The sequence below is a fragment of the Malaya genurostris genome, chromosome 3 (genome assembly GCF_030247185.1).
Source record: "Malaya genurostris strain Urasoe2022 chromosome 3, Malgen_1.1, whole genome shotgun sequence".
Classification (NCBI taxonomy): domain Eukaryota; kingdom Metazoa; phylum Arthropoda; class Insecta; order Diptera; family Culicidae; genus Malaya; species Malaya genurostris.
In genome coordinates, this window is record NC_080572.1 from 171,341,457 (window position 1) to 171,366,395 (window position 24,939).

At 38.1% G+C, this 24,939-nt stretch overlaps 1 protein-coding gene across 2 annotated transcripts; it reads left to right on the forward strand.

Annotated features, from left to right (window-relative positions):
• Positions 1–340: 340 nt before the first annotated feature.
• LOC131438352 (uncharacterized) lies at positions 341–24,702 on the forward strand. 2 transcript variants are annotated; one of them, XM_058608345.1, is made up of 5 exons: positions 341–483; positions 22,859–22,926; positions 22,992–23,192; positions 23,269–23,397; positions 23,458–24,702. In XM_058608345.1, exons 1-5 carry the CDS (start codon positions 454–456, stop codon positions 24,194–24,196), a joined length of 1,167 nt encoding a protein of 388 aa, XP_058464328.1. In that variant the 5' UTR covers positions 341–453; the 3' UTR covers positions 24,197–24,702. The 2 variants fall into 2 exon arrangements, with proteins under 2 accessions (XP_058464328.1, XP_058464329.1); XM_058608346.1 differs by lacking the exon at positions 341–483 and adding an exon at positions 8,796–8,891.
• Positions 24,703–24,939: the final 237 nt, after the last annotated feature.

Below are 24,939 nucleotides of genomic sequence, written 5' to 3' on the forward strand. Positions count from 1 at the left end.
CAATAAATCGCTCAACGCTGGATTGGCTCTGATTCAAATTTTGTCCAACAACTTACAGTTTTGTGATACTAATCTAATTATTAATTTTCTATTACCGAACCTAATAAAGCGTTTGTCCCGATCTTTTAGAACTAAATTATATTGTATAACTCGCTGGCAGTACATCCAGAACTCCATCTGGCCAGGTGGCAACATTCAGTAGCATGAGCTGTTGAAGTTTTTCAGGAGTGCGAGTGAAAGAGAGCTCGAAGAAAGGTGAACAGCCTACAAGAAATTTCTTCTTTTGCCATCTGCTTGTGGAGCCCGTCGTGCGCTAGAAAAACAGTGCTCTTTCAGATTTCGAGCCGAACGCAACTCGCTGCGCGTTGATCGTGCGTTGTTTCGCGGGAAAATCCTTTTCCTAAAAGTGTAATCAAGTCTCCCCAACAGCTAACTAGCACTCCTAAGGATTAAATGGCTAAAATGAATTGCATAGTATTTCTGGTAAGCACAGTAACCTAAAAAATGTTGTGTTGCATATTTGACAGTCGTTACTATTTATTCAACGGTATTCCGCATGCAACGGTTATTTGGAACCCCGGAACATTTTTTTTTCAAATACGTATGCAAATCGCGTTCCACTTTCATTAGACATTCCAGTGAAACCTATTTTACTGTGCTTCCTCTAGACTTGTTCTGCGAAATAAGTCAATGTATACGTCAAGAGTGAGAGAAATAGTGAAATAGACTACATGGCACATACGATGTATGACAATCTTGTCTGTAGTGAAATGTGTTTCTGGGTCATGCCAAGTGAGAAACTGTTATTTTGAATTGATTCGATTTTGCTGCATCAAACGAGACGAAAAATAAAACTGATTCGTCGATCAACCAATAACGTTGGTAACCTGTATCTAAATTAATCGCATTGGAGAACGTCATATAAAAGGAATGCTGAAAAAAAAATTCGGAAAAGTGAAATTTAATTCATTCCTATCGGACTTTTAACCGCAATAAAACCAGTTTGCAAGGGTTCGTCACTTGCCGATTGAGATCTTTCGTTGCAAATTGCGGGATAAGTACTGAGACGGCTGTTGAAAGTGGTTTGTAGTGGCTTGTTTAGTTGTCCGTTGTCGGTCAACATAATGATCACTAGGACTTCTGACAGGTTATCGGCGGCCAACGAGGAGTGCTTTTGGAATGTGCACTTTCTCGAATCCTTATCAAGGCCTAAACTAGTTGATAGATGTTCATGGAACAGAAGTACTGTTGCTATTGATTGTTTTGAGCTGTTCCAAATTGTATCATGTGAATCGAGTAAGCATAGCTAATATGTTACGCTGATCATTTTTACAGAACAAACACTGCTGTTGGTTGATTAATTTTTATCGCTTAAAATATCAAACATTTCGATTTCATAGTTGGGCGTATCTTCTCTTTGGTTTAGATCAATTCATTATGTGCATATTGACAATCGTGACTATATCTTAAGAGTAAAACCGTTAAAATGAATTAAAAAACTAGATTATCTCTCACTTTGAGGTTTTTGATTGTGAGTTAATGTTGTGAGTTAATGTTGATAATATATATCATCCTTTTCATATTCCAAAACCACTTTGTGTTGGTTCAAAAGGTAAGATGAAAATTAGTACATTCATTCCGAATTTTCGCTTCGCTAAAATATTAAATTTGCCGAACAAATTTTTTCATCACATTGCTTCTTAGAGCCGAAGCGAAGATATTGAATTCGATTTAATCGCAAATTGAAAGTCAACTAAACCGCATAATAAAATGGTGACTCTACTAAGAGAAGACTATTGGTACAGTAACCTTATTTAAAAAGATTTTCTCTGCAACAAAACACGATGCACAAACGTAAAAGTCAACTTTCATATTATCATATTATCTACTCTTGATATGTTGTCGGAGAATTGAAACTGAAACGAACATAGGGACGAACGTTCATGAACCACGTAGACCAAAATCTGGTACTGTTTAACACCCTCATCCCTTCTCATTAACTTTCGAAGACTTTGAAATAGTGGGGCTGCGTGCAGTAGCTTAATATTTAGTTTCTGTGCATAATGATCCATCGTTGCACCATGATCGATAGAAAATTGTTCAATGTGTCCAAGCTAAGAAAAATAACAAACAAGCTAACTATGCTTCGTCCGCAGCGCCATTCGAAAAAAAAACATGTGTTATAGCAGAACCGGATAAAAATTTGATCAGTATCAAACGTGGAAAAAACAGATTGAAAAAATGAAATGCAAATGCAACTATGCGATGAAAACCGCAAAAATGTTTCCACAGAGACGAGACTCGAACCCGTAGTTAACTTCTAGTTTTTGTATGGTATCCGATTTTTGCATTTAAAGGTTTTTTGTTCTGTTCTTGCAAAAAAGATGCCTTTCATGAAGCCTATCTTGGGTAGATTCCCAGCTCCGAGCATAGGATCAGACTGTTTTTCTGTCCCGAAGAGGTGAATGACCTTAAGGTTAAAACCTCAATAATCGAAATAAAAAAACTATTTTGTTATTATTCACCATCCAAAGAAATGTTTTTTAGACAATCTTTTAGTAATATTTATGAAAACATGAGTTGTATGACTCTTATGATTTCCTTCAGCTTCGCCGGACTACGTTCAGGGGGTGCTAGTGCTCCTCTCGTAGGCATCACCCCATCACCACCATCCTGTAGGCATCACCCCATGGGTTGCAGTTGGCATACTGACACAGGTTATCAAAGCAGGCTTTTTTGCATGCGCGTATAGCCTTGTTCAGAGCAAGCTTGGCCGCTTTGAACGCTTCGTTTCGTACTGCTCTTGTATCCGATGATCTAGCTCTTTGCATACTTCTCCTGGCCCTTAAGCAGGTCGCTCGAAGGTCTGCAATTTGCTCGTTCCACCAGTAGACCGGTCGTCTGTTGTTCCACGGTCGTGCCTTCCTTGGCATTGTCGCGTCGCACGCCCGTGTCAGGACGGCTACCAACTCTTCTCCATCTAGGTTCGCTGTGTGGTTCTCCAGTGCGAGAGCTGCATTAGACGTTACAAGGTCGAAGTTGGCAACCTTCTACGCTCGGGTTCCGGAGGCATTTCCCCTACTGCTGTACCTCGCTAGGCTACATATCGTGTAGCGTATGGCTAGGTGGTCGCTATGGGTATAGCCATCTTCCACTCTCCAGTTTAAGTCTCCGGCCAGGCCGGGACTGCAGAAAGTCACGTCGATAAACGACTCAACTCCGTTCCGCTGGAAGGTACTTTTGGCACCGTCGTTCCTTAGTACCACATCTAGCTTGGCGAGGGCCTCTAGCAGCGTGTGCCCTCTCTGGTTAGTGTGGCGGCTACTTCACGCCGTTGTCCATGTGTTGAAATCTCCTGCTATCACGACTGGTTTTTTACCCAACAGGTCTACGGTCAGCCTGTCGACCAGTTGGGTGAACTGATCTATTGGCCACCGCGGTGGGGCGTAGCAGCTGCAATAGTTTACGCCATTTGTCTTCGTAACGGTTACTCCCTCGGCTTGCGTTGTCACCACTTCCTGAATTGGATAATGACCTGTGGTGCAGATGGCCGCTGACCCGGATCTCTCCGCAACCCAGTTCCCATTGTCGACGGAGATGCGATAGGGGTCCGAGAGGATTACGACGTCTGTGCTCCATTCTACAACCGACTGATGCAGAAATTGCTGCGCAGCTGCACAGTGGTTGAGGTTTAGCTGCGCTACGTTCAGGCTATCTTATTACCTCCGCCGAAGGGGCAGAGGGGGCCGCCCATGACGTGATTTTGAGCCTTCTTCTTGCCCGCGTAGATCACACATCGTGGTGTTTTGTTGCAAGTAAACGCCTTGTGGCCTTCGCCACCGCAACGCTTACATAGGTTGCTCTGGTGTGGGCCTTTGTAGTCCCAGGACTTGTGGCCAGGTTCGAAACACCTGAAGCACATATCCACCACCGGCGGCTGGTATGCAGTCACTGGGCAAACCGACCAACCAACTTTTAGTTTACTCACTTTTAGGACCTTGTTAGCATCCATGACTGATAGTTTGAACGTGGCTATCTGAGTGCCTTGGGGTCCTTTTCTCATGCGGATGGATTCCGGTGGGACGTCCACCCATCCTTGCTCCTTATTGGCCGTAGTAAGCTGTTCGGCGCTCGCGATCTCATCCAGCCGTTTACACTGAAGTGTCACCTCGTTTTGCAAGGCTCTAACTTCGACTTCGTCGCCTAGAACTTGCTGGGCTAGTGCCCCGAGTTCTGGTCAGACCGATTGTGCTCCTTTTTTTAGCACTAGCTGTATCTCGCCAGCTCTAGTACGTCTAATAGAGCGAACCTCCGTTCCAAGGTCGGCAAGCCATGCCTCGCTCCGCATTGCATTGAGGACGTCGGTGTATTTCTCCTTGTTTGTTTTGACTGTCCCTAGCCCTTCTCTCGCGTTCTATGGAGACTTTCTTCTTTTTCCTCCTGGTAACCTTGAGCCAGGGCCGCTCCATGTCTGGTCGGTCCTTGTCAGGATTCTCCTTATCCTGTCGATCCTTCTCACCAGGCGCGTGTTCGGTGTCTTTACTCGGGTTCGGGGACCGAGTAACCCGTTTGGGATTGAGACCTCTGTCGCAATCCTTCTCCCTGCCGTCAGTGACCAGTCCCTTACGCCTTTTGGTCGCGCTTTTGTGACCTGGTGAGTCCCTGGCCCGTTTCCTACGCACTTCGTTCCTCTCCATTGTTAGGCGGAGTGCGTAGTCGATCGTCGCCTGACTCGGGCTACTCTGGAATGAGAAGGGCTCCGTTTGGGAGCACTTATCCGTCCTTTCGCCTCCCTTCGTTCGGGCTATTAGAGCCTCCTGATCCCTCTTGGCCACATTTACGGCTTGCTCTACGACCGCCGTCATACTCGATAGAGCTTCAACAGACCCAGACTCCAGGGTCTTTGGTTGGTCCACTGATTCGACGAGCGCATTGCTGTCGCTTGTTTCATCGGCTACCACTGTTCCTTCCTCCTTCGCACCCGGTTTAACGGGTGGAGATCTCATCAAACCATTTTCGCAAAGGGGTTTACCTCCTCTCCTACCTTGTTTGTGTTTTGTTTAGTCAATTCCATTTTTGATCCCACGAGTAGAGCGTTTATTCAGTACCCTCTTGCCCGGATTCCCCCGACCGAGCAGGATTAGACTCTAGTCATTTCTAGTCGAAATAATGAAGGTCATCACTCCTTTTTGTAAATGGAAATACATTGGAGACACAATTTTCCGAAGTCCTCTTACACAATAAAGAGCAATGACTTTTCCAAAACTATGCTGTTGCAGCGTTTTGCATTGTGCTTCAATGAAATAAATGCATTTCTCAATGAAAAAAGTATTAATCACTTTGAATTAAAGAATGACGAATGGTTGCAAAAATTTTGCTTTCGGCAAATATTTACCGTTCGTTCATTAGTTCGAAAATTGAATTGATTACAATGCGTTTGGTAATAAAATTTTCGTCGATCTGTCAAAATCTACTCAGCAGCTCTGTAAACACAATGAACTTTAACGGATGTTTCGTTGAATTGTATGTCCATTCCATACCAAATTCAAAGAGTATTCGGTTTATTTATAATTTATAATTTCTCCACTTCTGTGCAAAAAATTGCAATAAAAATATGTGGAATGATATTGAAGACTTTTCAACTGGTTCACTCAAATTTCACCCTTTTCAAATTTATAAAGTGGTCGTAGTTTTACAATTTACTGTCATTGATTATCAAATTAACAGAAGTTATATAATTGTTATATAATTATATACTTAATGCTGTATTTGTACCGTACTCGGTGATTATCCAGATTTACCGTTCTATTTGAATTTTTATTTAAACAAGTTCTTTGAGCCACCGTGTGCTCGTCTGATCGCTCTGTAAAAACTCGCATAATTTCTGTAAAACATCATGATTTTTTCTTTCATTTCCCAAAAGTTTTTGTCGAAAAGATACCGAACAGCTAAATGGAATCAAAGTGGCTAAATCTAAAGAGCTGAATCAATTGTCTTAACCAGCTTCAACTCCAAATGAAATCAGAACAAATTGGCTCAAGTAGCACACTGTTCTGGTTATTTGGAGATTTGTACCATATATTTGATAGCAATTGCACTCAGAACTGGGATGGGTTTTGCTCCAAGCGACAACCCAGTAAAACTGTAAGCACAGAGTACCCAGTCAATTTTTTGACACAAGAATTGGTTTGCTTTGAAGAATTATTCAATTGTTTTGAAGAAGAATTCAGAGCGATAAATTATTTAATATTCAATTTCTGAAGCACTATTGCGATAAGCTCAGTGCATCTGTTGAAACGAATTACTTCAGTACTGTTATAGAAAAATTGAAAATGAATTTGTTGACCGATTTCAGTAATTCAAAGTTAACAGAACAACTCTGACACTCGAACTCTATAATAAATCCTGTTAACACAAATAGTAACAATATCCATTTCGAGCCATTTAGATTAGTTTCTTATAAAAGAAAAATATTATTTATTCAAGTACTATTTATTGTTGTTATGGAAAGATTTGTGGCTCTTTAAAAAGTTTGGATTTTTTGCACTAGGTGAATTGAAACAGGTTTTTTTATGTATGTTTTGCTATCTAAATATTCGTCTTTACTATTGATCACTAATGTCATACATTTACTACATAGTATATAGGATGTGATAACGAATTATAGGATATGATTTCGAGCTTAGTTTTGGCTTTCCATTAATGTCTGCCACCATTTCAGCAGTATTCAAGGTGGCGTTATTGCGGAAATATATTCGTACATTCGTTCAAGTTTGCGGTCGTGGAAATTGGGTCACTTTGTTTCACTTCCCAAAAGGTGGTTCTTTGTTGTTTTGAACTGTTATGTGAAACAAGTTTTTTGTATTTACATTTTAGTGTGTGACGATACTTGCTTTTGATATCACTATTACTTTACACACATGACAAATTCAAGAGTAGATAAAATGCTATTTAAAATTAAAGTTGGGATCAATTAATCCTAATAGAAATGTGCAAAAAGTGTTAGAAATGCAACTGTATAAGTGCAATGTACATAACCCCAATTTAAGCAATGTAGAGGAAACCGCAAAAGTTTTGGTAATAAGTGAGAAAGAAAAGTGAAAAGAAATTTGTGAAACGGAATTGAACTCTTGTGAAGATTTATCTCGCAGAAAGTAACTGGTCACTCAAAATGTGCGAACTCTCTTGAACTTTTCGGAATAGCTGAACAATGGACAACGATTTCCACCAGAGAAGCAGCCAGTGCGTATAAAATGCTGATATATTAGCAAAGCAAATCAACCACAAAAATTAAGGTGTTGAAAGAATCAGACAACGCCAATCTCAACCGAAAGTCTGACGAGCTCTCAGGATATGACGAGAGAAGATTCGGACAGTTGAGATGCATTTTATTTTAATTTATACATTGAATAGCTCTTGCAGTGATCTTCCACATGCGTCAGCAACTAGAGAAGATTATTGAAACGGGAGAAATCTAATAACGAGTCAGCGGAAAAATGGGGTCATAAATATTACGTGCCATCATCCTCCTGGATCAGGTGTGCGCATCAGTGGTTTATATTCGCAACTAGCGAGCAAGTCAAGTTGAACGTCTGAACCAGAGCAAAATATTTAGCGTTGTGCATGTGAATATTCAAACAGTAATCTGTTATGCGCTGTATAACCGGGATAAGCATTTATGAACGAACTATTCCGCATTTCTGATATCACTGGGTATCGGTGATGGTTGGATGCAAGTTTCTCATTTTACCGTTTGAACTAGTTCACAACTTCTACGCCAACTGGTTTCTTCGTGTTAGATTGAGAGCAGATCCAGGCGTTTGTTCATTTATTATATAGAACATGGCTGGCGTGTTAATACTCGAGAATTTCAAAAGGCTGTTAAAGAAACACGTTACTTTGAAGAAACCGGAGAGACTTTTGCTTTTGCGTGTAGAAGCATTTTCATTGAACAAATTTGCAGGATTTTAGTTACGTTGATCGTAACGGTAATTAGTTGCTCATTACGAACGGAAATGAGTCGAACAAACTAAAATTATACCTCTAATGCAATAAGTTAAGTTGTCTGCTTAACAAAATCAGTGTAAGGAAATAAAAAACAAAAGTGGAAGCAGAGTCAGCAGTGTATAGGGTAATTCCATGACACGGTACGATCCTACTGACACTTCAAATCCTTTCTGGTTGAAGCTCTAACATAATTAAACTAACAACAGTTTTTATCACATCACAGGAAAGTGGATCGTTTAGTACGAAGAGAAGTACTGCAGTAATATTTCTAAGCAAGCCTAAACGCCAACTTCAATCACCGAAATCAGACATCCAAGCTCACAGCATTTTGTTTAAAAAACCTGTATAAATTATTTATTGAAAATCTCTGTTGCGCGCAATTTTACACGCATGAATTACCATTGTATCCAAGAGCCCATTAACGATGGCTGAGTTCCTGTATAGGCAAATTGGTACTTGGTGATCACTTTACCAAACAACCGTTAAATTTCTGACACATGTTGAGATCTTTACTTGGATGTCTGTTCTCTGTGCCTCATTACGGTTGCATACAATTGCATTTCGGAGAGGTGTACAATATTCTTCTAATTTAAAAGCTATATTTCAGCACGGTTAGATTTTAGTAACATAGCGAAGACCGAAGCTTAACCGGACACGGGGCTAAATCGGATAGCTTAAACATCTTATACATTTTTTCGATCCATCGATTGACTTCGTAAACGAGCTTAGTTGTGACTAGCGGACGTCAGTTTGTTAGATCACGTTGAGTCAACTCAGTTTGGCGTTAATCGTGTTCATGTCTAGACGTGCACGTCCTTTACTGATTTGTTTTAAAAGTTTGCTTATTTTTCGAGTTTGTTTGATTTCTATACATTGTAACGAAGGTATGATTAATGCTTTTGAAAGTTCATATCGTGCTGAATCCAGTGATTATTGAGTAGTTATTTGGATTTGGTACCGGTTTTGTGCTAAGAGCACATAACTAATTTCCCTTTTTTACGTTTCAATTCCGGTTCATCAGTGCGTCATCAGTTTATGTTGAACTGCTGACGCGACCTAACGGTTCAACATAAACCACTGAGCAGACGTAAAGTTAGTGCTATTTGCAAAACATTTATGGCACCGAAGTGCCATGTCTTTTATTACTAATGTACCGACAGAGAACGAAACTAAGTGACTACGTTCTGGCCGCCAACAGATCGTAGTTATTTGGATTTGGTATGTTGAACCGTTAGGTGGCGTTAGCAGTTCAACATAAACTGCCTGACGCACTGATGAGCCGAAGGCGAAACGTAAAAAGTGATTATTGAGTGTTTTCGTTTACGTGGAAAATTAAATTATTATTGCTTTTTTTCATAAATATGTTTGTTGCTTAATGTAATATACATCAGTTTTTCTTCGCCGTAGCTTCCACCATATATAGTAATAATCTTATATATTTCGAATATAAAACATAACAGCCACCCAAAAAATTTTTTTTCATTTAACTATTTTCTTTCGGTAAAGAACTCGAATATATTCGAACCGCAGTTTTTTATTTCAATATGGAACGTGGAACTTTCGAGATATGATTTTTTGAAGTTTCGCGTTCACAAAAAAAGCCTTATTTCAACAACCTCTTTTCCTTAGCTTTCAAATAAGCGATTTCATAAAACAACTTTTAAAGTTAATTTAATGAAAAACGTTAAAAATAATAAATAAATCAAAAAAAAAAATTAAAACTTGGGCCTAATTTCTATTCTTTTTTTAGTTGAAAAAAAAGCCTTAGGGGTTTAACTCAATCTTGGCAAAGTTTCAGAGTGGAAAGATTGATACTTTCGGAGCAGTGAATTTTTCAACCACGACCCGCACGCGCGGAGCGTACCGCAGCGCAACTCGCTTGAATACGAGCTTAACTTATCGACATATGTCGCGCCACTGATCGAATCCTAACTTTGACAGTTTATTGTTAGCAACGTTTTTGTTAAGATTGCGCTGTAAAACTAAATTCAAAAATCAAAAACATTCGTTGAGTCCAGTTTCTTCTTCCCTTCTTGAGAAATTCGATTTTTTGCAAGCAAATGATGTTTTGTGTGCACCGTGTAGGCAGAAATCGATTTAAAATTGGGACAAAGGATTTACGTGAGTATTAAAAAGTTGCGAAATGATGCAATTTTCACTATTCAGCTGTGAGGGAAAATTCTGCTGATGCAATAGCGATCACAGATTCTGCATTCCCTGAGACTGATGACAATGTGTCTATATTCAGCGACTATACAGAAGTAGTTCTTACATTTACTTACATTGTAACATTGCATTTCACAAATTTTAAAATATCGATTGCCTTTTCAGAATGAATCATATTTGCCTTCCGGTTATCTCACGGAATTGAAACAAAAATTTCATGCAAAAGATGCAACTAAATCCGAGAATGAGGATTTTAACTGTTTTGCCAAGAAACTGGAGTATTCGTAAGACAGCAAATACGATGAACACATCAAGATGTTTTGTTACGAAATAAAACAACGTGGAAAAAAACGATTATTGCGATTCAGGGAACAAAAAGTAAAAACTAATTGTTTTATCAAACTTTTGATGTCTTTATATTAAAAATCACGAATATTTATCTTTACAGAAAAACAATTTCTTCTGAAATAACAATTAAAGTCAAGCAGGGAAACTCAAAAAACCCAACGCAACGATTTTTTTTTATTTTTGCTAACATGAGTCTTAATGTTAAACGAATTGCAGTAACCCAAGTAACAATTTTTGTTACGCTAGCTTGTTTGTGACTAGTTTGCAACCAGATATTTGAGTGATTGTTGCTACGCGTAACCACTTGCATGACTCAAAAAGCGCAGTTTCTACTAGTTGTTAAGTCGGTTAAAAATAAGTTGTCGTTACGTTGTAATGCCATACTGAAATAACTTATCTTTTCATAACTTGAAAATTACTTGTTTTCAAGTAAACTAGTTGAAACTTAGTCACCATCGACATTATAAACATTGAATGAATCCAGAATACTTCTCTATCATCAATAAAAAGGCAGAAGAGTACTTTAAATCACAAACTTGATACAAGGTACAAATTTCACAACGATTTTAAAACTATCGAGCGGAATTTAATATTACCTAACTATTTTTCACGCGCCTTCAATCAAAATCAGTTTATAAAGATATAAAAAATAAACAACCAAATAACCCTATGTTCAGAATGCTTAAAATTATTTCAAGTAGAGTGATTTCTCATCATTTCAAATTCATATATCATGAGAATTATAATATTATCACAATCGATGTTCAATCCCTCTATTATTTTCTTCGTGTTTATGACAGTGCGTAGAGCAAAAATGTCTATTCTGCCTTACACTATTTTCGCAAAAAGTAGTTTTGAAAAAAGTAATATGATGGTTTTATTTATGTTTCATACACTTCTTGAGACTTCATATTGTGTTCGCCATATTCAAGCCAACAAAAGTTTTTTGTTTGCCTTTTCGTTATCATAACGTTGGGAAAACCTACCAAAAACTATATGAATCAATGAAGAAATTATATGTAATAATTTTATAATATCTACGTTATTGCAATATCTATTCATAGTAACGATTCACATATACGCTAACGTATTTATAATGGTTTCGCAACGGAAAATAAACCTTTTTCAACTAGTAGCTAAAAGCAGAGCGGTGATTAAAGATATGTTAGAATCAAGTAACGAGAACTTACAAATTATAGTTAGTTCAATGTTTACGTTATAAAGAAACACCGCTGTCACCTTGTTTTAACCAGTATAACATAAAAAATCATGTTCGTTCTCTTGTTGCAACACAGTTGGGTTAAGTGGTATCAAAACTAGTTACGGGTTGCTACTATTGAAGTCAAATAAACTTATTTTCAACTAGTAGCTAGAAGCATTGTTGTGAATTAAGATATGTTTGGATGAAGTAACGATAGCTTATAAATTATATTTAATAAATTATATTAAATTTGACACAAAGATGTTATGATTGGAAACCTAAATAACTATTTCGTAACTAGTTATGTTATGATGAAACATTGCTGTCACCATGTTTTAACCAGTATAACATGAAAAACATATTCGTGCTCTTTTTGCAACATAGTTTGGACTTTGTCGTATCAGAACTAGTTGCGAATTGCTACTTGGGAACTGTAACGTTGCTAACAATAAACTGTCAAAGTTAGGATTCGATCAGTGGCGCAACATATGTCGGTTAGTTAAGCTCGTATTCGAGCCAGTTGCGCTGCGGTACGCTCCGCGCGTGCGGGTCGTGATTGAAATATTCACTGCTCCGAAAGAATCAATCTCTCCACTCTGAAACTTTGCCAAGATTGAGTTGAACCCCTAAGGTTTCTTTTTTCAACTAAAAAAATCAGGCCCAAGTTTGAATTTATTTTATTTGTTTAATAATTTTTAACTTTTTTCATTAAATTAACTTTAAAGGTTGTTTTATGAAATCGACTATTTGAAAACTAAGGAAAATACGCACATTTCATATCTTGGACGAATTTTTGTATCTTTATTAGAAAATTCCCCGTACCATATTGAAATAACAAAATACGTGTCGAATATTTTCGAGTTCTTTACCGAAAAAAAAGTACGACTTGCGGTTCTGGAGTAAAGGCGTAAAATACACAAAAAGATGTAAAAAAGTAAACTCTTTACAAAGAGGTCAAGATGTCAGAGATGGCTGGACCGATTTTTATCAAACTAGTTGCCAATTAAAGATCTCCTCTGCGGCTTGAACGCTATTGAATATTTTTGAGATAGGATGTTTACTTTCGAGTTACATGATGTTTAATACTGTTGCATACAATTGTTTCTAATGTCGGCAACATATTCGTTCGAATATGATATATGTATTAGAAAGATAGCAGTATTTTCGAATTCAAATGACGAAATGACGGCTCAAAGTATTTCTGCATATGTGCGCTTAGACCGTACTTTTAAAAATGCTTCATTTTGTCTTTGCGCAACTTGTATGCAGCGCATATTGGAAGATCATGAGGACTCACTGCAATAGATTCATTTTTCAATTTATTTATTTCAATCATTATCTGGATGGGGCCCTTCACATTTAATATATTTCTTTTTATTAGTACAGTAAGTAGCTGTGTCGCCTATTTTTTACAGTTCGTGTAATTCATAACATGATGTATGGAAAAATCGAACAGGAATGCGAACTCTATCGATTTGGACATGGCTAGGCAACGCAGACCCGGCGAATGTCACTCGAATGAATCTGAAGCATGATAAGTCTTGTTTCCTACTTCAAAAGATACTGAGTACAATTGCTTCCACTAGAGCGTCCTCACTCCCTCAAGCATAGAGTTTTTAAAACGACCAACTCCATGCTCAAGCAATTCATCATCTGAAAGACCGTCAACGTCTTTCGAAGGAATGAATACATGATAATCGCGAGTAGATAATTCACATGTAACAATCTCATCAGTCTGCTGCTACTAGTGCGCGGATCTTGCCTTCAATGATTATCTCTTTGGTAGCGGGGAATCGCAATGTCAAGTCTTTAGAAATCTGGAATAAATTTAATGGCTTCAATTTGTACCGAAAATACTCGTAGACTATACATGGACCCACAGAAGTTTCGTTGTACAACTTCGTGTTTTGCGAATTAGGAATCGTTCTTAAATTTTCGCCTGGTGGCAAAGATGGAGCATCTAGTTTCTCATCCATGAGATCTTCCATTGAATAAATATGCTTAAATTACACCTATTTGCCTTTGCACCCCTGTGTCTCCGCACTTCTGTGTCTCAGCACTTCTGCACTGTGCGTATGAATGGGAGGGCCTTCCTTGCCTATTTTCGAGTCCGAAACGCTCCGAATATTGGCTGTGCACCAGCCTTTGCTTGCGCCGCAGCGTTTTGCGATTGGCACCGACAGGTTTTTTACCTGCATCTAGAGTTGTCTTCGTCTCGGCAGCAGCCGTTAACTTACAAGCCAGTAATAACGAAACACAACCTCTTTGCTTCAATGCTTTTTGATGAATGAATTATTATTGCTTTTCGAGCGAGAATCTCCCGAAATCAAAAACAGAAACAAACAAGAATTTTGATACGAAGCGAACAGTGTCAAAACTAAATAAAATGGAGGTTAAATCCGGACCACAACAAACGACAATAATAATAAGACACTGAATTGTACTGGATGACTGGAAAGAGAAAGTGTGCGAGCTTACCAAGGTTCTGCAGATGAGAAAGAAGCTTGGGTAAGGTTCTGCAGATGAGAAAGATATTCTGCCGCTGGATCTCGCACATAGTTATTTAGGACTAAAAAGACGAACGCAAGTGTACTTCGAGTACATATTTGACTGGATCCATTATTATACGCCAGATAATACAATGATTACCCGACAATGGACTGAAGTCGTTCTTCGAAGCGACACGATTGCCTGGAAGAGAAGGGAGGCTTCAGATGTCGGTTTTCTGAGATTGTCATGATATATAAAGGGTCCTACATGAAGCACATGAGCAACCATAACCAATGGTTTAGGGTTCCAATTACTTACCCATCTACCTTGTTCACCTGATTTGGCCTCCTCGAGCTATTATCTGTTCCCCTGAAGTCATCTCTGAGAAATCGATGTGAGTTTCGTTATAAAGTTTTGAACCGCCACTTTCGGAACCTGATACCGAAACCTAAAGTAAGTTTATATGGTCATCAACTAATATGATCTACACATTTAAAAGATGTTTTACTTTCTCCAGGAATCGAAGTAAGGGAGCTATCTCCGCTTATGTACATAAGCAATCGTCAGTAACATTATTTTGTTATCTGAGGGCCCCTCCCGAAACGAAATTCGGGGTACGGGCCTGCCATCTAGTGTTGTGATAATGCCATCGCTGGTCATTTAAGTGGTCTCATAATTACATAATTACAAACCTAATATCAGGAATCAGAATTAATTGGCTCAAGTGGCACGTTACCTATTTATCGAAGTTTGTTGATTATATTCGAAAAGTTTAACATATGCCAATGAGAAAATTACAATTAGTCGTTTACGTTACTTATACAGGGTGATTTTTTAAGAGCTTGAGAACTTTTTTAAACAATAAAACGCATAAAATTTGCAAAATCTCATCGGTTCTTTATTTTAAACGTTGGATTGGTACATGACATTTACTTTTTGAAGATAATTTCATTTAAATGTTGACCGCGGCTGCGTCTTAGGTGGTCCATTCGGAAAGTCCAATTTTGGGCAACTTTTTCGAGCATTTCGGCCGGAATAGCCCGAATTTCTTCGGAAATGTTGTCTTCCAAAGCTGGAATAGTTACTGGCTTATTTCTGTAGACTTTAGACTTGACGTAGCCCCACAAAAAATAGTCTAAAGGCGTCAAATCGCATGATCTTGGTGGCCAACTTACCGGTCCATTTCTTGAGATGAATTGTTCTCCGAAGTTTTCCCTCAAAATGGCCATAGAATCGCGAGCTGTGTGGCATGTAGCGCCATCTTGTTGAAACCACATGTCAACCAAGTTCAGTTCTTCCATTTTTGGCAACAAAAAGTTTGTTAGCATCGAACGATAGCGATCGCCATTCACTGTAACGTTGCGTCCAACAGCATCTTTGAAAAAATACGGTCCAATGATTCCACCAGCGTACAAACCACACCAAACAGTGCATTTTTCGGGATGCATGGGCAGTTCTTGAACGGCTTCTGGTTGCTCTTCACTCCAAATGCGGCAATTTTGCTTATTTACGTAGCCATTCAACCAGAAATGAGCCTCATCGCTGAACAAAATTTGTCGATAAAAAAGCGGATTTTCTGCCAACTTTTCTAGGGCCCATTCACTGATTTGCAAGCGTTGCTCGTTAGTAAGTCTATTCATGATGAAATGTCAGAGCATACTGAGCAAATAATAATGCATGAAAATCATAACCTCAAAAAATCTGAGCAAATACTAATGCATGAAAATCCTAACCTCAAAAAAATCACCTTTTACCATCATATCTCCGCAGCCAGAAGCCACTAGATCTTCGAACTTCATCAACAGTAACTTTCAAATAAGGCTAAGGTTGTCAAAATCGGTTCAGCCATCTACGAGAAAATTGAGCGTTAAAAATATTTGTTGAAAGGTGCGCGCACATACACACATACACACACTTTCACACATACACACATGCACACACTTTCACACATACACACATGCACACACATATATCTTCCGATCTTTTCGAGCTGAGTCATAAAACACTATGGGTCTCCGAGGTTCCGTTCGAAAGTCGGGTTTTCTACCAATTCTATTGTCTTTCTATAGAGAAAGGCAAGACGCTAATTGTATATGTTATTTTAACGATTTTCGTGGTGTTTCGATAACGTGTACTATATGTTTTTATATTTTTCTAGGAAATGTAGACTTTTGCCTTTCTTGTACAGAAAGGCCAAACTCGAATCCAATTTTACAATTACAATTTCATTGGAGTGGAGTTTGTGAAAATCAGAGTTTGTCATCGAGACGGGTGGGGTAGTGAGATGTTGACTGTATCTTCCCAAATTTACTTAGATTTTTATTTATTTCGAAATTTTAGAAGATGTTTCACTTCGAGCCCAAAATATATCCAGTTTGTTTATTGGTACAAAAATAATTTCACAATTTAACAATTTATTGAACAGTAAATTCTGCAGGTTCACTCAAACTATTGCTTTGAGCCTGAATGTATTATATTTTACTCATCGCTGAGGACAAATTTTAGTGCAGTATGCTAAAAGAGGCTTCCAATGCGTTTTTTTTAATTTTTACTGCTACTGAAAAGTATACCTACGTAGATGCCTGGAATATGGGGCATTCGAAAAAATCTAAACGAAAAAACAACGATAGAAATCTTGAAATCGTGTCGATTCCTGGAAATCTCAGATGTATATTTTTCTGAAACTTATATGATTTAATATGTTTTAGATACAATTAGTGGAAATATCATGAAAATCATTAAACAATTAGAAGCGAACTTTGAGAAAATTAATCGATTTAAAGTAATATTAGTCGAGGTTACTTTTGGCAACTTTTAATAGAAGACAATTTGTAATGGATTTCAAAAAGTGACAATGGACACGAAAGAAACCTAGTTTACACACATCACGTGTGGCTGTGGATGCTGATCTTGATGAATAGGCCTAACAAATAATGATACGCGATGAAAGCGTGTTTTTCGGAATACCTCATCTCTTATGAATCCGGCAGCATCTTTGTAAGATGAAAATAAGAGTTGTATGCATATCAGGCAGCACTTTCGATTGCTACACCTCGCACTAATTATAGAGTACCGAAACATGTTTGTCATGTAAGCCACAGATTAACACTCATTTCGCTGCGATATCAGTACCGTATATCTTTGTGCAAGTGTCGTGCATTAGCTACGCTTGAGTTTCGGAAATTTTCTCTTTCCGTAACAAATTACATTGTTTGGAATCAGTCACTTCCACAATAGGTGGAATCTAACATTCAATTTAGATACAAGAGAGGGTTATTTCGATCTCCTTTCTAATCTGCAGACACGCCAGGAACATATAGTTTACGCATACATTGAATATAGGTTTTTTTTCGGTTTCAAGTGTTTTTTAATATTATATTGAAAGAAATCTACATACACCGGTGAACGACCGAACAAGGTTAAAACCGGGTATAAGTGAACAATGTAAATTAATTACAATTACATCTACATCTACATACAGTTCTTTATTAGAGTTCTCATTATTCTTCCGAACTATAATATTACGACTTCATCAGTTAATTAGTTTCTGATGAGTATTTTTTATTTTATTATTTACTTCGATAGGAATTTGATATAGCTGCAGTTTGCTTTCACCAACTTATTACTTCTCAGCATCCTTATTTATCTTGTGAATTTCATTCTGATTCTTCTGGATAATATCTAAATATCTCACAATATGATAGAACAAAATTAAACTGTCCCGGGTTAGTGGTTCAATGTTTCGAGCACTGATCTTACAATCCAGTTGTCGTATGTTCGAGCCTCGACCTCGAAGGATTCTTAATGTTAATGCGATCGTAGCACCAACCTAGCAATGGCTCTGTATGCTAGGTTTCAAGAACTGTTGAAACAGAAGGTAAAATTCCACAAAAGGAATGTAATACTAAGGATTGGGTTTTTAAATGGTACTATTGGATAGCTACCACTTTGTCATGGTATTACTACGGTGCTTGCCGGCTCTAGTGGAAGCTGGTAAAATTTGATTGCGCTTTCCAGATATCTATTTTTTTTTTATTTAAAATACATTTTTATTCAGGCATATTTACGTACAAGCTTTACGTGGCCGATTGAGCCGATTTTTTAAATAATTTTTTTTTTGTATTCGATCTTGTTGTCACCCTTTTTCTAGGGGGAGAAGAGCTTCCATTTTCCTCCGGCGAGGATTGAGGGGCACTTTTTTCGTGGCTCGTCTCGTCGTCCGTATTATTCATTTCCGTTTTCTTTTCGTATTCCTTGTTACTCGCAGTCTTGATCTCGTTGCTAGTTACTGTAGAGGCGCCTTGTTGTACATTGGTTGCAGTTGCTGGTTGGTTAGATGGTGAAGGTGTTTTTGAAGCATGAGCACTGCATTCACTAGTTTCCGTTGTTGAGCGGTTGTCCTTGTTTTTGTTTGTTTTCGCAGTTTTAGTGCAAGGTTTGCCGTAGTGTGCAGGTTGTTCACAAAACTGACATGTAACCAGTTGACTTTCATACGTAATCAGCGTTTTACACGGATGTATTCCATCCTGACCACAAACGATGTAAGATGGAATTGCTTTACGTAGTTGCATACGTACCACTTGCACGCCATTCCGGATACCCGGGAAAAAATTCCGCCATACTTCCCTTTCGATGGAAAGAACTTCACCGTACTGCGACATGTTTTCCCGAACGAGCCCATCGCTGGTCTGCGGGGGAAGGTCATGCACGCGTACTTCTATTGCATTGTTCACCATGTACACAGGGATTTTGTATTGTATTGTCATGATCAACACTATGCACCTCGTTGTTAACCGAATCGAATGCAATTGCATCTCTTTCTCGTTTGAACATAATGTACACACAGTTAGACGCTTTGTTGAATTGAATTTCACTTACATTATTAACGTCTAGATCGGGGGTTCCCAAACTATTTTGGGTCATGGACCCCTTTACTACAATTAACTTAGGCCTCAGACCTCCATCGACAAATTCCTTTAAAAATTCAATTTCTTGCTTTTTTAATAATGATGTAAAATACTTACCAATTTCTGCGGATGGTCAAATAAACACAACTTTTATCATTAAAAATGCCTTACTCTTCACTATACGGGGCCGGGGGTCAATTAAAAGTTTCACAAATAGCCGCGTAACCTTTTTGCGTCAAAATTTTGAACGTTAATAACTCAGCCATTTGTTGATGGATTGACATAATTTAACAACCAATCGATTAAGAAACTTTTAATTTGAACATGTATGACAACGTTGTTTCAGTATTTCAATTGGTTCATCCACCAATCCCAGCTGACCAAATTGACGTCATTTTCTTGTTCGGCATAGGAGGCTTTGCGTCATGCATAAAAACACTGCATCATTCAGCGTAGTGTGAAGCGGAATCTATAAATACATGCTGCAAATCATTTCTTGATTTCAGTTGATGTTTGACTGCGAATGAAACAAGTAGCTCGTCCAGCGAGGTAATGACTAGATTGTATATGCGTTCGCTCGTTGGATTGTCGCTTTTGCTAACTCTTCACTTTACGAGGCTGGGTGGCAATTTAAAAAATGCAAAACTAACCGCGTAACCTTATTCTGTCATAATTTTAAACGCTTATAACTCAGTCATTTGTTGATGAATTTATATAATTTAACTACCAATCGATTCGAAAACATTTAACTTAAACTTATGCGGTAACGTCATTTAAGTATTTCAATTGCATACCATTGAAAAATTTGATTGAGTTTCCACGAGCCAATGACAGTCGCAGTAAATGATGTCAAACTCTCGTCCGATTTGCGCAGTATGAACTATAGCACAAAAGGGAGTCTATAAATATATGCCCGAATACATTTCTGCTTTAGTTTACCCATGGCTTATCTTGATTCTCCGGTAACTAGCAGGCCAACTTAGAATTATCGGCGATAGATTTTTCGAACCTAATTTGAAGCGGTTGTATCTCTGTGAAAGTTGTGTTATGATGATAATCATAGATAATTCTTTTTCATTAAATGTGGCTAAATACAAAGAACTATCTTTCAGCATAATCCCTCAGATCCTATTATTAAACCAAACAATAATCGTGTAACCTAATTGAATAGTTAGAAATTGATTTAGTCGTATAAAGCATAATAATTTGGTCTAATCTTTCTTCCAAGAATCTTAGACTAAGTGTAGCAAAAATAGTGCAATACAAATCGTTATGCAGTATCGACTTGAACAACCCACCAGGAATAAAACGCTTCAAAAGATTCGGAACTTAGTACAAATAAGTTGCACAGATTCACATATATAAAATTATCAGATGCAATAAAATGTAGTACTAGAGATAAATTCAAGATAAGATGATCTGCGATTTTACATGTATCATTTAAATCCTTACTAAACTCGGGTTACCGCCAGTTTCAGTAAATTATCATTTACATCAAAACAACAAGTGTCTTATCATAAAATATATAAAATCTTCTCTAATCGCTGTTTATAAAATGAATAAGTTTGTACGTTTCTGTCTTGAAAATTATTCTGATATAAAATCGTTTCTTTTGTCCAGATTTATATCTTGAAGTTGTTCGTATCCAATCTTTTAAGTCTTTTAATGGCTGAGGCCAGTAGGTCGCGTATACCCACGTGGCTCGCTCTGCGTATTACGCAAATGTGCGAAATAACTCTCGATATGGCCGAGTGGCCAAGAAAGTTTAGATATTTTCGGTTACAAGTTTGACTAACAGATCGGCTGAAAAGTTCGTATCGTTTCTATGAGAGGGCGTCACTAGAATTAAATCCATACCATTTTCAGTTAGTACCAACCTTCAAAAGATACGTGTATAAATTTGACAGCTGTCTGATTATTAGTTTGTGAGATATTGCATTTTTAGTGAAGATACTTTTGTTATTGTGAAAAAAATGGAAAAAAAGGAATTTCGTGTGTTGATGAAACACTACTTTTTGATGAAAAAAGTGCCGCCGATACCAAAAAATGGCTTGATGAGTGTTATCCAGAGTCTGCACCGGGCGAAGCAACAATTCGTAAGTGGTTTGCAAAATTTCGTACTGGGCATATGAGCACCGAAGACGATGAACGCAGTGGACGTCCAAAAGAGGCTGTTACCGATGAAAACGTGAAAAAAATCCACAAAATGATTTTCAATGACCGTAAACAACAACGAAAAACCATGCTGAAATTGAACGAATTGGGCTTCGAATTGCTCCCTCATCCACCGTATTCTCCAGATTTGGCCCCCAGTGACTTTTTCCTGTTCTCAGACCTCAAGAGAATGCTCGCTGGTAAAAAATTTAGAAGCAATGAAGAGGTAATCGCTGAAACTGAGGCCTATTTTGAGACAAAGGACAAATCGTACTACAAAAATGGTATCGAAAAGTTGGAAGATCGCTATAATCGCTGTATCGCCTCTGATGGCAATTATGTTGAATAATAAAAACGAATTTTGGCAAAAAAATGTGTGTTTCTATTAAACGATACGAACTTTTCAGTCGAACTGTTACATCACATAAAATCCAAGAAAGCTGCCGCTTTGTTTGGCAGCCTTTTTGAGCCGATTTAATTTCTCTCTCATGTTTCGTTTCGTTACCAGGGAACTAAAATGGCGCCGACATAGAAATCGACTAACATTTACAAAAATAACATTCACTTCATTTTTATCGCGACAAAATATATGTTTTATGCACTAATCGCATCTAAATTAAATTATCTAGACATTGTCAGGATAGATTTTTGATACATGCTTTTGAAGGCGAGATATTCAATGAACAAGTTGAAATTTGCCGTTTTCAGCTATGCAATTCTTTCTTCAGAAAAAAGACTTTCCCGACCGCTAAAGTAAATGAATCATTCTGAAATTTTCACAGAATAATTTAAACTAATTTTCTAAGAGATTGTCAGTTGGGTTTTTTATATTCGTCATCGTTTCTGAGCAAATCAGATTTGAAGCGTGAAAATAGTCTGGCCTCATCCCTTAAGTAACTTTGAAATCATCATAATTGACTTTCATTTGAAGGATATTTTGAAAAATTTTGAAATGAAAAATTAGAGCAAGTTTGTAATTTGTCGCTGCTTAGTGCATCCACCATCGTCTTTATTTTTGTATTTATTATGGATACCTTAGAATTATTTAATTTTTAATGTAATCGTGCTCGGTCGTGTCTTGCATACAACCCTTTAATTTTTTTAGCATGCATATTTCAAACAACAACTTATATCACACAATAGAGGGTCGATTTCTAGACCTCGTCGACTCCCATAGTCAGTTTTCGTTAACATCGACCCCGCAAAAAGGATATCGACCACTTTGGGAACCCCTGTTATAGATGCATTCGTTCTTTAAGTAAGATTTCAATTTCATTTGCTGCTGGTCTAACTTTGCAGCGCTTGAAATCAATACAAATTGGATTTGGTCTTGTAGGCCAAGTTTCAGGCTTTGTTAAATCGTATTTGCCCATTTCGTACACTCTATTGTTCACTACACTGTATTGTCTTTGTTTCTGTTGTCTCGACCGTAAACGATTTGCGACTGTGTCGTATGAGATGCGAGCACGAACTGATCCAGATCTCTATTGATAGAATGCGTTCATTTTTTCAGATTTATTTTAAGACCTAACATTTGCTTCATTTGTCTGACCCGCATTATGCATACATTTAATTTCTATTGCAGTTACTATTTGGATGCCATCTGGTTGCCAGAGCCGATGATTTGCTTGATTCAGAAGAGCCACCTGAGGGGTAATATATTCATCCAGCTTTAATTTTACCAAACGTCATTTGAAGATCGATTTGCATATTCGTAGGTACTATGCCTTCATAGAATCACCTTCTGCAGTTCCTCCAAAAGTTCGTTCACCACCGTACACGCATATAAACATGGATTGTAAAGATGCCGCTAATGCGAAGCCCTATGTTTCTGCCAATAATCTGTGTGGAGATCTAAACAAGGGCAAAATTCCTCGTAATCCCATGCGGCAGAGTGTTCTGGGAGAACCTTATCCATTGTAAGTAGTCACTACATCGTCCACATGCATATATGTGCGTCATTTCCTTATGTGTTATGTTCTTTGTATTCTTCAGTGAACTCATCAGAAATCAAACTCTTAAGTTTTTGTCGAAAACCCTGCCAGTTCTGAAGGCTGATGATACGCTCCCGAAGGTAACACAGATCTTACCAGAAGATCCTGTGGACCAGTTCGATAATAACGGGTAGTAAAAGCTAGTTTATTTAAATTTTGGTCGTTGTTAATTAAATATTTTGTTTTGCAGCATTGGTCGTCGGATGGGTAGAGCTATGCGTGCGAACGAAGAGCGTAAAGATGAAGAAGAACCGCGTATAGCTAGAAAGTTTTGCGATGGAGGTGGTGTCTTTTGTGCACTGTATCGTGCCATTCAAGGAGAACCTATCAGCAGTAAACTGGTTGCCGAACGCCGTGAAGAAATTCCCAGTGCTTATCCGCCTCCTCCACGATACGAAGGACCCCCAACGCCATGTCCCGCTAAGGTGGAATATGCAACTCCAGTATTTGCTAAGAACTATCAAGGTTCTTGGCGATACGTTGTTCAAATTCCGTATGAAGGATACTTTACGCAAACCGTTGAAGTGACCCGTTGTCTTCAAGCTCGTTGCCATTACCTAGATGGTGGTTGTTTGTCTTCACCACGTTGGGTTAGTTTATTGGTTGCGGAAATTTTCTATCCTAACGCCGACGATTATACAACTTCGACCTCTACAACCACTGCCCCCTCGATCCAAGACTTCCAAGCGTACCAACAGTATTTGCAAAAACGAGCTGGTCTCCCGACGGCGTCCGATGGTGGTTCTTATGAAAATACAAGCAATCACGCTACTCGAAAACAGGACCAGCACTGTGACGGTCACGATGAGATTGGATGCTTCCAAGTTCGATTGTACTATGATTGGTTCCTGATACCTGGATCGTGCAAGTGCTGGAGACCAGACTACTTTGCGAAGTATGTACGAAAGCGACCCACTCCTGAGTTGTAGAGAGCCGATTTCGGTGCCCGTCGCGGAGCTGTGAACGAGTGTGAAATGGACTGCAACTATATTTATTTATTTATTTTATTTTAGCTGTATAAAAGATAGAACGGTAATCGATACTCAAGTTGGAGCTTTTCCGGGTATAGTTTGGGAAAGCACACATTCGACACATCATCCTCTTGCGTGGCTCGGAGTGTGTTATCCTCTTTATTTCTATTCAGTAACGCCTTTGTCCTATCTCAATTTTCTTCGCCGGTTTTGGGTTTATGGGAAAGTCAATCATCACAGGTCGTTTTCGCAAGCGTCCCATTGAGTCGGATTTATTTTTAATTCTAAAGTGATCCAGCGGTACTGATGGCCGCCGATCAGAAACACGCTATGCGTTCTTTATAAGATGGTATACAATAAGCTATGCTAGTTTATTATGAAAAGTGCTTTAGAGAGTATTTAAAATGAGTATGATTGAAAAGTAATAAAATTAACTTGTAAATATATACATTTTTAAAAATTTATTCCCGTGTTTGTTTTCTTAATGCAATCATGATGAGTCCGTACTTTTGAGTTTTAATGTTGACTGAAACTCAATTATAATCTTCGTACGCCAACGGCGAGTTCCAGTAAATGTTGGATGTTGACTATTTTAATGGTGATATAGAATTGGTCGTTAATGGTTTCATTTAATCCGTAATGTATCATTTTCATGAGTATTTGTTTGACATTTTAAAGATTGCATTATGTTAGGTAATTGC